Source organism: Montipora capricornis, chromosome 11 (genome assembly GCF_036669925.1).
Source record: "Montipora capricornis isolate CH-2021 chromosome 11, ASM3666992v2, whole genome shotgun sequence".
Lineage (NCBI taxonomy): Eukaryota > Metazoa > Cnidaria > Anthozoa > Scleractinia > Acroporidae > Montipora > Montipora capricornis.
Window position 1 is genome coordinate 25,851,467 of NC_090893.1, and position 15,746 is coordinate 25,867,212.

Consider the following 15,746-nt stretch of genomic DNA (forward strand, 5'->3'; position numbering starts at 1 on the left):
ATCAATACAATCCCTGATGAGCGAGTTCATGGCGTCTACCATGTCATCCGCACATTCCAATCCGTAAACCACATCTAAGGGAAGCGAAGAAAAGTCTTCCTGAAATGCACGTTCGCTTAGATTCTTTTCATTTCGAATGTATTTAAATCGAGGTTTAAATCGAGGAATTCTAACATTAATACACGCGAACGGAGCGTCATGATCTGCCACTGTTGAGCAAGGTATAACATTAGTAAAAGTGAAAGTCCACGGGTAATTAGTAACAATATGATCTAACAGCGTTTTTGATGTGCGGGTCACACGAGTAGGCTTTGACACCATCTGGTGGAGTCCAAAAACATCCAACTTTGCTTGATATTTCCGTGTTAGAATATTACTTGGTTTCAACATGTCAATGTTGACGTCGCCCGTTACGAGTAATAAACCGTCCCAGTTCGCCGTGATGTTCCCCAAGAGAGCGTCCATCCGCTCTAACCAGTCAATGTCACTTAGAATACGTGCAGATCTGTACATGATTCCAATAAGAATATTACTATGTCTGTTGCGCCCAGGCACCTCCAGCCATAAATGCTCTAGGTCAGGAGAACGCTTCTCAATATCAATGCGACGTTTCAAATTTATTGACTCATGGATGTATGCTCCAACACCACCGCCTTTAATAATTTCCCGATTCCTAAAAACTGCTGAATAACCAGGCACAGACACATACTCCAAAAGTGCAGGGTTATCCTTGAGCCATGTCTCGCTGAGTGTTATAATGTCCATTGGATATTGTTTGACTGTTAGAAGGAACTCGTTGAATGTAGAGGTCATGCACTGGGTATTTAAGTGTATGAGTCGTAAGTCTTTGGATTTCTCTCTTAGAATTCTAATTATGTTCTGAGTAGTTTCCTCATCTTCAGAAGGCTCCGCAAGTTCATGATCTCCCACTATTTCTTCACTGGAACACGCACTGAACGGAAGTATAGAAAGCACGCATCCACCACACGTCCAGTCTAGTCCATGTATCACATGCTTTAACCCAGGACACTTCACATGATTCATTCCAAAGCACACATTGCAGGTTACACATTTCTGGTTTTTACTAATCCGGAAATACACCAGAGACCAACGATTTATTAAAGAGATCGCATATTGAAACTGAAATACGATCAGCACATTCGCGTATAATTTTAGCAGAAATATTATCAAGACCTGTTGCTTTAGATCTGCATAATTTGTGTAGATGTAAGAAAACAGTACTGCAATTAATCGAAGAAAAGCTGAATTTATTGTTATATATTACATTTATGTTATTGATATAACTTGAATTATTGTTAGCAATCGGCGGAATTTCATTATTCCAACGCCAAGGCGTAGGCATGACCAATGCTCCATTTTTTCCTCAGTTCATGATGAAAATAGACTGAACGATGTCGATCCTCCCAATTTTGTGTGCTCAGCATTTGCATCTCTAAATGTGCACTTACTTACTTACTTATTTATTTATTTATTGTGAGGTTTAAATGTTTATGAAATCGAAGTTTTCTTTAGTAAAACACCTCGCTTTCTTTAAATGGTTTATGGTGTGCCTCAAGACATGTTATGTGAATAATTTACAGGGGACTCACCCTACGCTCAGATGAAACACAAAGAAGTCTTGGAGAGCTTGAAGAGTGGTTACAGACTGGAAAAACCTGACATGTGCACAGACCGTGTGTAAGTTCTCCCTAAGTAACTGTAGGCAGGAAACATCATATGAAACCATTTTAAGAAAGGTGTGGTACATACGATCGAAGGAGGAATATTTAGAATTTCATAGTGTGAGTGAGTTGTTTGATTTGTTTTCAAGCCTCTTTGCATCTATCTTCGAATTCCTGAAACACGAAATTCTTGGAGATAACTACTAGGCTAACTACCAAGTAACACAGTTGAAATTTGTTGCGACTTCATTAGAATGTGAGTTTGAAAGAAAGACCTCCTGTCGTATCTGGTCTCGCAGAACTCAAAGATGTACAAAACCACTGGCTTTGCCTTAGTTTCCATTTCCTCCGTCTCACACTTCCTGAAACGACACAAGAATTGACTGGAGCTACAATTACATGGATTTCAGAAACCTTGCATGTTTTAAGCCTTTAGGTATTTTACTAGTGTACCTACATGGGGGAAATGCTGCCGAGGGGAAGGAGGATAGTTAAGTAGACACGGTTCGTGCGTGGAATTGAAGGGAGATTTTAATAGGCCATGAGCAGGGGAGGGTACAAAACGTAAAGGTAGACTCCCACCGGAGAAAAAAAAGAAAACAGTAGTTAGAGGATACGAGCATGTACTTCTTGACATGATCAGTTTTAATAAGCGCAGAGTACTAGGTACTATGATTCATGTCAATGACTGAGATAATATACTTTGCCCTTAAGTAAATTCGAAATCATAAGTAAGTGCGATCTGTTTGATTTAAAAAAGGTAAATTGTGGTTTAAATAACGACGCATCGTTTCTGAGGAAATACAACGTAAATAACCCCCTGAGAGGACATAATTATGGTTACTAGTAAAATACGAAAACCAGAAGAGTTGAAGAAAAGAAATTAAAGGTAATTGGGTAGCATTGGCATCGAGCTTGCTGATAATTTCCGAGTTCACTTCAACTTCGTTTTCACAGTAAGTGAAAGCGCGAATTGCTGTGGTTATTAGTTCTACTTTTTGTGTGACTGAAGTACAGTAATATACGTGGTCAGTACTAACTAACAGCTTGATTTAGTGCCACTCCTTTGAGATTCTTTCACGACAAAGTTCACGGAAGTAAATCGTTGTCGAGTAGGGTTGGTATCTGGATGGAAGACCATCGAGATGTACGACACATGATTGCCATTCGTAGACGCCATATGCATCGTAATGCCTTTTTTTTCTTAATTGGGATACTCATATTCAACGGCAGGAATCCTGACCATTCATCACTCTAGTTCAGCCTGACAGCTTTTCCTTTTTGTATTTCACGAAGCTGCGATAACGTTTATCATGGATAAAAGAAGCGAAAATGAACTGTAACACTGAAAAACAGAGCAGTCTTACAGGTTAAGTTTCCTCGAATTGGGAACGTGACTGTAAGCTTCTGTTGTAATTATAATCTTCTGTGTACCTAACAATTTCCTTAAACATTTATTAGCAACGAAGACTCTGGGACGTGGATCTTAATTCCTCAATTCGCACTTAACCACAATCCTTGCACCCCTGACCTTACTGCGACCACAAATCCTTGCGTTTCGAAGAAAATGTGTTCTTCTCTCGATTTGAGAGCTGCCTCGTTCGTTCGCTTCAGGTTCAATTACAGTTGGAACAGTGAAACACATGAATCAAACGGAAACAATGTTAATAGGTTATGTGAAGATAATCGATTTTCTTGCAGAGAAGAAAACTCCTTTTTTTGTTAATTTTTAAGGTACACCTTGATGACAGAGTGTTGGAACCAGGACCCAGATGAACGGCCAAGCTTTCAGCGGCTGTATAACAGACTTGACGATATGTTGGAGGAGCAAGGGGAGTACTTTAGCTGGGACAATCACGACGAATCGAAATATTATTATAGCAAACAGGCTTCAAAGACAGCAGAAGTTGATGAACTGGACAACCTTGAAGTTGCAAATCGGCCGGATGTTTCCACGGTAAGTTTTGTAGTACAAACTTCTTGCCGTTGTAAATTTGTGCTTTGCCTTGCATGACAACTGAATTTGTGTATTGAAGTTACCTTCAATCTTGTGTTATCATACCTTTGATCTTAGCGGGGGTCAAACGCATCAGAAGCGGATGAACCAGCCCAACTCCAAGTTGAAAATCCACTGAATGTGTCCATTGCAAGTCTTGCCATATGAGCTCCAAGCTGCACGGTGATGAATTGGCTCACTTTTGAAACTCCTTAAAGTTATGCCAATATGCTTTGATCTCATTGCTGCCAGACACATCAGAAGTTTAGGAACAGGAAAATCATCAGGTTGTATGTGTCCAAGACAAGTCTTCAAGCTGAATGATTTACAGTTGTCAACAAATGCTTTGCCTAGCATAACTGAGCTATCAATATTTTTAGTTAAAGTAAGTTACGAGACATAGCTGGAGATTTAGCTTTATGAACTTTGGTCTTAATCAGTTTCTCGGTTTAAGAGAGACCTTGTAGTTAGATTGCTGCTAAAGCTACTTCTTAATTGATTGATTGATTGATTAATTGATTGATTACCAAGTGAGATATTACACTGTCTAAGTACATCTAGCTACCAAACTAATTGCCCACTGTCAGGCACATGTTCTTACCGAGACGGACAGATTTTAACAATTTAAACCTCAAAGATCTGCCTTGTCTTGACTTTGTTTGGCCATTAACAAGCAGGAAAGGGAAAGAATCTCGGACGACACCATTATTAAAGCCCCAGGTGCACTCCCCTCCTCTCATGGTCCACTCTGCTCCAACAATCACAATGGCGTGCTTCTAGTCAGTAAAGGCAAGTTTACTTACACTGTTCGCGAGACGCAGGTCAGGCCAGAGGGTTTCTTTGCTCTGCTAGAAGGCATTGGTTGCATATGTTAACTTGGCTAAGTCATCCAATTAAAAAAAACGTCAAAAAGCTGTAGCTAAGCTGGGACATACTAATTGTTATCATCTGTGATCATCATCATATCATTATTAATATTTATTTATTTATTTTAATAGTTTATTTCTTCTCATTTTTTTTTTTTGGCAATCCGTTACGCCCAGTATTCCTCCATTGTTACTCCTGTAGATCATGGACTGAGTGCTTTTAATAGGCAACTTTCACGCTAGCATCATTTGACTACAACTACTAGAATTCAGTTTGTTTTTCTTTTCTTATTTAACTTTTGTGTTCCCAAGCGGGCTCAAAATACCAATAGCTATAATTCGCAAGGGACAAGCAAAACCTGCAGGATTCTGGTACTTGTAGCCAAATAGCGTCATCATGCAAATGTTCTATTGGTGAATCTAAGTTTAACTGAGCAAATATTTAAATTAACGTTAGGAACGGACTTTCTCAACATGACAAGCTCTTAATTAAAGTCGCCTTCAACCCACTTCAGAAGTGCACATAGTCAGATGTTCGCCTAATTTTGATATCAAACACCACGTGTCCCTTTAACTGTAAGCATTTTGTTGCCTTTTGAAACAACAAAGTATGTGTTAGGGTTAGCATAATATTCAGGGTAGGGTCAATGAAGCTGATAATTTTTCCTTGCTCAGTGCAGTTTAGAGGACACTTAATAATATTAATTGTGAGCATTTCTGGACACAAGTTGGGCGGAAGAGCAAGGAACACTTCTTGACGCTTATAAATATCGGCGTACATCTCAATTTAGTATAATTGCATAAGTGATTATTGACAATTCTCTGCGCTGATTGGTTATTACGGGATAATCTCTTAAGCGGTTTTTCAAAATGGCTGTGGGCGGAAGAGCAATGGGACAACATCGGCGAACATCTCAATATGTGCATTTCTGGACATATCGCATCCGCTACTTTCTGGCTTTTCTTTTTCTCTAGGATAAACTTTTGACGTCATGTTTTGTCTCAACAAGGCCTCTACCGAGACCTTAATCAACCTAAGGACTCGTTCAACTATTTAAACACCCTCTTCAAAGTAAAATTAAAGACTTTGGCAGTGTAAAGAAAAGAAACATTTTCAGTAAGATGAAGGGAGTATTCAACCAAAAGAAACACAAAATAAGATAGCTTATAAGTAACCATGTCATGCCCTACATTAGAAACAGCGATAGGTCTTGACGTTGTAAAGAAAAGGAGCACATAACGATAAGTATAATAAATCAATTTCTTAATTTTGGTAATATTTGTAAAAGTGCAAGCTGCACTTAAAGTATGTGCTCTGTTATGTTGTAGATGGTGCATTGGCATAAAAAAGAAAGTAGAGTAAAATTTCACTGCGTTATGTTTCTTAAGATAAAGGGGAACAAGGAATACAAAATAAGTTAGCTTGTAAGTAAATATGCCAGGCCCGAAATTAGAAACAGCGATAGTCCTTGACATGTTAAAGAAAAGGAGCACATAACGATAAGTACAATAGATAAATTTCTTAATTTTGGTAATTTTTGTAAAAGTGTAAGCTGCAGTTAAAGTATGTGCTCTGTTACTTTGTAGATGGTGCATTGGCATAATAAAAAAGAAAGTAGAGTAAAATTTTGTGTTTCACTGATTTATGTTTGTGAAGAAAGAGGGGAAGAACAAGGGAAGGTCAGACATTCAAATGATGGCACAGTAGCTTCTTCGCTGTAAGTAAGAACTTACAGAGAACAATGTTAAGACGGGAAAAATAGACAAGGAGACTAAAACAGAACCACATGTTACCATGAATAGATGGTTTTCATGTGACGTCACAGCGGCGATTTTGGCGTCCTCTCCCTTGGGGACTGAACTCCACTTTTATGCAAATTCTGCGCTAATATTTTCTATTGTTTTGTACACCAAAATGGCCGTCAACTCAGGTGATTGAAAACCATCTATTGGTGGGGGAAACGGTGCAACGAAAGCTGTAAGAGGAATGACACTTTTCTAGGCAACTGATAGGGAGCGTAACACTAACAGCCAGTCATTATCACAAGGACCGTGTTTGTAGTGTGTATTACATTTAGATGCTTATGCGCGGCGGTTAAGGTAGGTATATACATAAGGTGTCTTTTGGCCACTCTCAAGAATACCATAATATTCTTTGTTTGTCCTCCAAAATTTTGCATAACCATTGTTTTTATTTTCTCTTGGGACCCTTGTAAGTCCCAAGAGAAACTGGAACATTAGGCCACTTTCAAAAATACCATAATACTCTTTGTTTGTATTAGTATTGTTTCAAGTTTCTCTTGGGATTTGCAATGGTCCCAAGAGAAAATAAAAGCAATGGTTATGCAAAATTTTGGAGGACAAAGAGTATTGTGGTATTTTTGAAAGTAGCTTATTGGAGAGGGCTTCTTAAACAAAGCTGACATAAATTAGAAGGGGAAAATTGTCGACAGACAAGCTGGTCCAGAAAACGTTTTGAATGCACATTGACTTACCCATCGCAAGTAGAAATCTACAGTGAGTCTGAACAGGACTGTCGACGACATATGGCACGTTCTATATTCTGTGACAGGTTGACATCTAAAACAACGTTCACTGTGGGGTCGATGGCGCAAAACATTTTTAGCTTAGCCCCAGACAAAGGTTTCCTTTTCAACTTAAAATAACCGGCAATTTTCTTGAAGCATATGTTGACCACTGTTTTGCTGACTTGTTTTCTTAAATTGCAACTGAACCTTTATTTTACAGTGCTCTTTTAAAAGCTATATATCTTTCAAAGCAACATCGCCCAAAAATTTGGTTAAAGAGTTTCACGCTCTTCCCAAATTCCGAGGTTCTTTTTTTTTGGGGGGGGGGGGGGGGGGAAACTGGGCTGAGTGACTCATGCAAAGGAACTTAGCTTTCTACAAAGACCACACACCGGTTTTGCATATCGCCTAGAACTGACGCTTTTTTACTAATATTAGTCCCCTCATAGAACCACGGTTTTCGGAATCCGTCATAAATATCGGGAAAAAGCAATGCCCTTAAACACTCACTATCAATCGTGAATTTAACCAATTCAAAACATCTTTTTTGCATGTTGCTTTAAAAATGAAGTACCGTAAACAGCCTCACTTGCAGGACCTCTCCCTTGCCTTCTGCGCTCGTTCCCTTGGCTTCTTCCCACCCCAGCCCCAAAACCAAAAAGAGGTCCTGGGGACGAGGTTGTACTCTACAATTAGGATTCAGTTGCACTGACCAAAGAAAATTTTTTTCATTTTTCTTGGGATCTCAAAACTATGCTAACTTTGTCTAAGACAATGGAAACCCTGGGAACGAGGTTGGGCGCGCAACACCATGTTACTCTGGAGGGGAGGTGGTTGGGCTGGTCTTTCATATACTGGATCCGAAATAATTAAGGTCCATGAAAAAAAAGAACAAAGCGAACATAACAACACCTAGTTAGCAAGGCCTAATCGGAATAACAATTTTTATTTTGTTCTCCGCCATTTTTAGTCCGGTATATGAAATTCTACCCATATTTTCTGTCGTGATCACAACTTTTAATATTCGGCTAAAAAGAAAAGTTGACTTCCTGCTTTTTATTAAACTTCTTGTTCAGCAGTTCTTCTCAATTATTGTTTTAAGAATTTTTTGTTGTTGAATGTGGTCGTTTAAGAAAACGAGGGAAACTAGAAAAGAACTTATATCCAAGGGAGGGGGGGGAGGGGTCTTGTTTAAGGAAACGAGCCAAACTAGAAAGGAACTTATATCCAAGGTAGGGGGGAAGGGTTCTCCTCATTGGCTCCACTTTTATTTCAAGGTATATAGAGTCCCGAGGAGAAGTTGTGAACTTTTTTTCTGACTCTTTTTTATGGGGATGATTACCGAATCGGTTTGTCGTTAAATTAACAACTTGTTACCATGGTGCCAAAACGTTGGTTACTAGGCAAAATTATAAACACGTTTTGATGATCTTTCCAATGGTACCATAATCAACCAAATCACCAGTGACCATTAATTCATACGATCTTTTATTTAATATATACTCAACAAAATCACTCCATCGCTTTAATTCCTTAGAAACTTCCGTATTGCACTCTTTAATACAACAGTTTTAAGAAAAGCGCCTAGTGGCTCCTGCGAGTCAATTAGACGAAATTGTTGCATGGAGAAATATTCCATTGCATTCAAGCATCGGCCGGGATAGCTCAGTGGTTAGAGCACCCCGCCAAATTCAACCTTAGCAGGTTTCGAATCCGAATCGATTCCTGGCCGATGCTGTGTTTTTGTTTGTTTTGCTACAAAGATTGCTATTTCTTTTGCGAATTAGTAACGTTACTATCCAAACTGTGCGCAAATGAACAGAATCCTTTATTAATAGAAATGTTTTCAGAAAATCGCCTGTTAAAAGCTATAAGATTACATGTACTTAAATGAACTTGCTGCATGGAGAAATATTCAATTGCAAACCAGCATCGGCCGGGATAGCTCAGTGGTTAGAGCACCCCGCCCAATTTAATCTTAGCGGGTTTCGAATCCGAATCGATTCCTGGCCGATACTGTGTTTTTGGTTTTTTCTACGAGGAATTGTTTTTGTTCGCAGTATAAGCAATCTTATGCAACGTGATCTTGCACACTGTGCTCAAATGAAAAAAAATACTCTACCAATACAGCAGTTTTAAGAAAAGCACCTTGTAACGCTTGGCTCGCAGCATGCTAATCCATATTCAAAACCAATTTCAAATCTGTGACATTTTACACAGACTGTCATGATGGGAAGATGTGCTGCGGTGTTCAGATATAGCCAGAAATGCAAGTCAGTATAATTAGATGAAGGCGGATTTCACTAAGCATCACGGAGTGTCCCGGAATACAGACACTTAACGTCACAAAGTGTCCCTCAAACGTGGCTCCTCAAGTGAGCATAATAAGCTGCATTTACCTTTTTTTGGGGAGGGGGGGGGGGGGGGGTGGGGCGGATACCTTATCTAAAATAGTCATGTCTAGAAAGACGACTTTCCTCCGCCACAAGCTTCCACAAAGAATTTCAACATATTTACATTTGCCTTCAATGTTGCGTTGCCTAATGAGAAACTTTGAAAGATTTCATAGTCACTCTTTACTTATTAAAGCTAACGTGCCAAAAAGACATGCGCACCTGATTTAAACTTAAAACAGAATAAATCACCCCGGCCCACAATCGAGCGAAAATGAGACAAAGATGCAATATATAACTGGAAAATATATGTAGCAAATGTCACAACGGGTTGAGCGAAGCTCGCTTTAGTGGCCACGTACGAGGAAAAAGCATTCCTGCCAATGCCCCTAGGAAAGTCTGAGACGCCCTGGCTTCATCCTAAATGGATGTCCTCTGACGTGATCAGAGAGGCCGACAAAGAAAGATCGATTAGCGAGGTAGTGCTTCGGTGCTAAAACAGAACTCAGACTACCATCACTCTACTCATAGTGTTTTGTTACTTTTTTTATCTTCAAAGTTTGGGATTTTTCGAACTCTTCTTAATTTGCTTAGCTAATGTTTGTGTGACAGATCACATCGTCTCACTCGCAAGGGCAACTGTTTCTGAAGAAATCTTCAAGCTTAAATTTTTTGTGACTCACAAATCCTGTTTATTGAGCAATGCTTCTCACTTTGCATGCAAGGACATTTTTTGATGTTTTTCAAAATCCTCAACACAAAAGATTTTGCCTCGCTGATAATACCACACTATTACCATGCCAGAGGCCCATGACCTTGAGCATACACCTCGAAGTTGGGCCACTAAGACTAAGGTGACTTATGATAAATTTTCTAGCGAAAACAAAACTTCTTAGCCAATCATGAGCATGACATTATTAAGTGAGTGTGGTCTCCTGTGAAAGTTGATACTTATTTAATCTTTTGTTAAAATAGCTCCTTCTCTAAAATGCCGCAACATAGATCAAATATAATGGGAGTGCCATGTCCCCAGCCACTGTATAAATCTCGATGAGGACCATCACATCATTTATTCATTTTTCTGAAATTTCAACTTTCAGGACTCTTGTAGTTGGTTCTTGTTGGGAAAACGTTCTGGAAAAATAGGGATGTCTAATATTAATGGTAAGGAGAGCAGAAAGTGTAGCCGGCTTGACGTCATATCCAAAAAGATAGCCAGTAGCGATAACTTGAGTTCCTTCATCTTCCATTCATTTCAGTTGTTCCTTGGGTTTGGTAAAACGATAAGCGATTCGTTGCATAAAGACACGTTATCATTGGTATTTTCTGTCCGTAAGCGCTTTTTTTGAGGGTCACATGCTAGAAAACTGCTATAAATCAACGTTAACCCTCAGTAGATAAAAAGTATTCCGTTAAATTTCTGAAGGAGTTTATCCACGATTGTTGATTTCCAACTACATGTATTTTCAAACAGCCAAACATCGCACAACAAAAGGAGACAGCCTGTGTTGGTCATTTTGGGTGAAGTCCTTTCTGAAGACAGGCTTGTAGCTAGAAGATGAATCTTCTCCGAAACGTTTAGCTTGATTTCACATTTGCCTTCAATGAGTAACTTTGAAACATTTCATAGCCACTCCCTACTTAATTGAAGATTAGTGTTGCCACATGAACATGCGCACTAGATGAAAACTTGAAATAGACTAAGTCATCCCACAATCGAGCGAAAATCAGACATAGATGCAATATATGATCGGAAAATATTACATAAGAAATGTCACTACGGGTTGAGCGAAGCTCGCTGAAGGGGCCACATACGAGGAACAAGCATTCATAGGAAGGTCTGAGACGCTCTGGCTTCATCCTAAATGGATGTCCTCTGATGTGATCAGAGAGGCCGACAAAGTAAGATCAATGAGCGAGGTAGCGCTTTGGTGCTATAACAGAACTCAGACCTCCTTCGGTCAACCCACAGTGTTTTGTTACTTGTTTATCTTCAAAGCTTGGAATTTCTCGAGCTTTCATCAATTTTCTTAGCTCATAATTTTCTGAGACATCACATCGCATTTCTTGTGCCGTGTGGGGAACTGCTTTTGAAGAAATCTTCGACCTTAAGATTTTTGTGACTCACAGAGATCTGCTTTGGAACAATGCTTCGTGTTTGTATGCAAAGAAATTGTTTGGTATTCTTAGAATAAAATATCTTTACAGAGTAATTGCGGTATCCGCTCACATTGTTAGGAAATGGACTCCCATATAAAAAGGACAGGGGTGCTTGTCGGAAATCTTGAAAAGAACCCCTAAGATGTACCAAGATCCTGTCTTGTGGGCGTCCAGATTATGGGTATTAATTAGACAAAATTAAAAATTAGTTAATTGCCAAATGTCTCCTTCCATTATTTTTCGGCTTACTACCCTTAAAGGGACCCCTAAAGCTCCCGCTGTGGACCTTTTGAAGCTGAACACCCTAAGAGGAACCAAAAGCGCTTTTTTAACCCCTAAAAGGTACGACGAGCACTCCCATCCTTTTTATATAGCAGTCCCCTCCCCCGGGATAAGTGGTGAAACAAACGTGGCCGACTTGCTGTGACATCTCGTGACGGTTTTTGGTGTTTGAGCCCACAGAAGAGAAAACAGTCAAAGTAAAGGGACGTTTGGAGATTGCTGGATGCACATATGTCAAAGGACTACACCAAAAATGACCTACGAAAAAGAGTGCCAGCTTTAGCTTTTAGCTATTTTCGGCCGGATATCTGGCCATTGATATTCTGCAACATCTGCTCATTCACATGTTCATTCCCTAATAATCCACGTTCTCTCTTCATAATATATTTTTTAAGGTCACCGAAAAGATCAGCCACTGGCCAAATCCTCTCAAAAGAGATGAATGCACCTGATAGCCAGTACTCCATTTTTCATTCATTTTAGTTGTTCCCTGGGTTTGGGAAAACGATAAGGGATCTGTTGCAAACAGTGCCATTTTCTGTCCGTAAGTGCTATTTTTTGAGGGCCACATGTTAACCCTCAGTAAATAAGAAGTGTCTCGTTGCATTTCTGAAGACGTTTTGTACAAGATTGTCGATTCCAACTATTTTCAAACAGCCAAACATGGCGCAAAAACAGGACATAGCATTTTTGTTTGTCATTTTAGGTGAATTCCTTTGTTAAGACAGTCTCGTCGGGAAAATGAATAAGCCTTCTCTGCCATAAGCTTCTCCGAAAAGTTTGGCTACATCTAGCATTTGCGTTTAACGTCGCGGTGATTGACGAGCGTGAACCTTGCCTGAAAGATCTCATAGCCACTCTCTACTTAAAACAATAGGTTGCCTAATGACCATGCGCACTTGATGGAAACTTACAACGGACTAACTCGCACCCCACAATCGAGCGAAAATCAGACAAAGATGCAATATATAACTGAAAAATATATGTAGGAAATTTCACAACGGGTTGAGCGAAGCTCGCTGAAGGGGCACATACGAGGAACAAGCATTCCTGCCAATGCCCCTACGAAAGTCTGAGACGCTCTGGCTTCATCCTAAATGGATTTCCTCTGAGGTGATCAGAGAGGCCGACAAAGAAAGATCGATGAGCGAGGTAGCGCTTTGGTGCTACAACAGAACTCAGACCTCCTTCGCTCAACCCACAGTGTTTTGTTACTTGTTTATCATCAAAGCTCGGAATTTCCCTATATTTTGTCAATTTGCTAATCTTACATTTGTGAGAGGGCTCACATCATATTTAATCAGGGTGGAGAATTATTTCTGAAGAAATCTTCGACCTTAATTGTTTTGTGACTCATATATCCTATTTTGGAGCAGTGCTTCTTACTTTGTATGCAAGGACATGTAATGTTTGATATTGACGTAAAGTCTGTCAAGAGTTTGTCGTGTCCATAAACGACAATGTTTAATAGATTTACCCACACTCAAATAAAAGACAATACACATGCGTGCCCTGGGAAAAACGTCAGCTTACACAAAATTAATTGCACCACAATTGTGCGAAAATCCAAATGAGGTGCTTCATAACTCTGCAAAGGTCGCCATGGATGGCGACGGGTTGGGCCAGGTTCCCTTGCGAGCCTTGGCCTAGTAAATTCAGGAAATGTCTGAACACCCAAAATAATTCCTGGATGAAATTTCGATCCTGTTTTACTTCATTTCCTGAGCTCTGAGGTGATACAAGATGCATTTGACATGATGACTGGTTCCCTCTTCGGACTTAACGACTTCAAACTGCATTCTTGATTTCAGAGTGAACGAAGTTGGATTTGCCCTCTCTGTCCAAACACTCCTGTATTTGATAGCCTAAGTTGTTTGCAGTTCAATTTTTTGACTTACTGTTATGCAAGCTCTCCCTCTTACTAACTTAAATATGGTTGGACAGTCGCCCAAAATTTACGTATCTGTTAAAAAGCTTAAAATTTTCATGATTTGTTCAAGGGTTGCCAATAGCTTAGTGGATTCACTTGAGCTTATGAGGCGAGAAGTCCGTGTTCAGGGTTGTACACTTCTTCAGGGCAATTTTTTTTTCCTTAATCAAATACCTGAACAACTTCTTATTTATTATTGGGCGCAAATTATATGGTAACTTACATTTACTTTCACTGACGTTTTACTGCCAGCAACACGGTGGCAGAGGATTTTTTGTTTCAGTTTGCTTTTATGTGATACCGAGTTCCTGATAGCTCAATAGAGATGAACGTAAATTTGACGTAACGAGAAGGTCGTCATCCCCAGTTCGAGATAACATGGTTGCTCCTTTTATCTTTCTTTTCTTTTTTAAGCCTTTTCAACCTTTTATTGTAAGCAAATTATCGTAAATATGATGAAAATATATGAAACAGCATAAAAAGCCTGTTATTTGCCCGACTTTCTCACTGCATTGAAATTTGCGCAGTAAAATTTGCATGACAAAGCCTTTTGTTTCGATTCATGACGAACTTGCCACTGATTGGTGCTCGATAATCTCATCCATATTCAATTCATATTTCCAAATTTGACTCATTTTTCGCTGACTGTCATGGTGGCAAGATGTGTTGTGCCGTTTCTCTGTGATTTGAACGTCAAACGGAATTTTTGGGAACCAGCTAGACCAGGAGGAGGGAAAAAAATATTTTCTCCTTTTCATCCAAGACCGGTAAGTTGGAAGAGTCATGCGAAATTTTGGTTTATATTTCGATAAGTTTCTTGGCGAAGCAAACACGTGTTTGTCACTCAGTCGTTTAAGCTTTGAACTAAGCCGTTTTCATGTCAAAAATAAACTTCTTGATTAGTTTAACTATGCCTCACAGTATTTTACGTAAAGGGAAATTCCTGGTTGATAATTTTGCTGCTGTTTTAGAGGAGACATTGTCGAAGTTTTCATGCAAGAAAATTCCCCCTGTGAGAATTTGAAATTCTTGTGCCCGTAAACGTTTCAAAAACTAATATGGTGTTTTGTTTGTCTTTGTCTCCACAGGAAACGATCTGTCTTAAATATTTGGAAGAACGAAGGAGAATTTTCTTCTCATGTCGCCGCTCACAGGTAAGCTTGAAATTTATCTATAGTCACGGCGGAACACGAGTTGAATCGAACCGAACGTATTTCTTTGATCTCTTCGACCTTGTGCATGTCGTCTCATCAGTTGTTCTTCTATATTATATTCCCAGGACACAGAAAAAGAAATGCAGCCAGAAAGAAGACATCAATTGAATACCTAGATGGAAATTCGCCAAAGATAAGAACTGTAGACTTAAGATACTACTTATTCAGAAATGGTGGCAGGAAAAAATACTCCAATTTCCTTTAAAATCGATTTACAATAACTTCAGAAGTAAAATTGCTCAATAGGCCTTTTTCTGTAATATAAGATTCTCTCGTCGGATTGCACACTTCGCCCTCAAGTACGCATACGATGTCAGGCAGCTCAGTGGAGAATGGACATAAGAAATTGACTCAAGAGAATGGTGGAGAATCGGTGGAAAAAAATCAGTGGACAATGGACATAAAAAAATTTGCTCTAAAATTAAATACCGATTTAGAAATAACAGGGGACATTTAAATAAAGGGGAACCTTTCTAGGCAGCCACCATTTCAACACTGAGCGATCATTGGATTAATCCTCGGGAATCGTTTTTGTTCAAAATGACTTAAGACGTTTCTTTTTAATGTAATTTGAATGCCCATTTACTTGTCTCCTCCCCCATCAAAATATTAGAGATTACACTGATCGCTCAGTGTCTGATTATATATAGCTGTACACTTCTTTAAATGGTGTAGCAACATGATTAACATTTTTT

At 39.3% G+C, this 15,746-nt stretch overlaps 1 protein-coding gene and 1 long non-coding RNA gene across 2 annotated transcripts in view; both read left to right on the top strand.

The window, feature by feature from the left end:
• Positions 1 to 6,110, top strand: part of LOC138023883 (uncharacterized) — a 140,778-nt gene extending 134,668 nt beyond the window's left edge. The window contains exons 16-18 of the mRNA XM_068870966.1: positions 1,602 to 1,698; positions 3,417 to 3,639; positions 3,757 to 6,110. Coding sequence (XP_068727067.1) covers positions 1,602 to 1,698; positions 3,417 to 3,639; positions 3,757 to 3,846 — 410 coding nt within the window. The 3' untranslated portion in view covers positions 3,847 to 6,110. The remainder of the gene's footprint in view (positions 1 to 1,601; positions 1,699 to 3,416; positions 3,640 to 3,756) is intronic.
• An 8,412-nt stretch (positions 6,111 to 14,522) lies between these two features.
• On the top strand, positions 14,523 to 15,438 carry LOC138023896 (uncharacterized). The gene is made up of 3 exons (XR_011126836.1): positions 14,523 to 14,604; positions 14,926 to 14,991; positions 15,117 to 15,438. It is a non-coding gene; the product is annotated as an uncharacterized lncRNA (long non-coding RNA).
• The last annotated feature ends 308 nt before the right edge of the window (positions 15,439 to 15,746 follow it).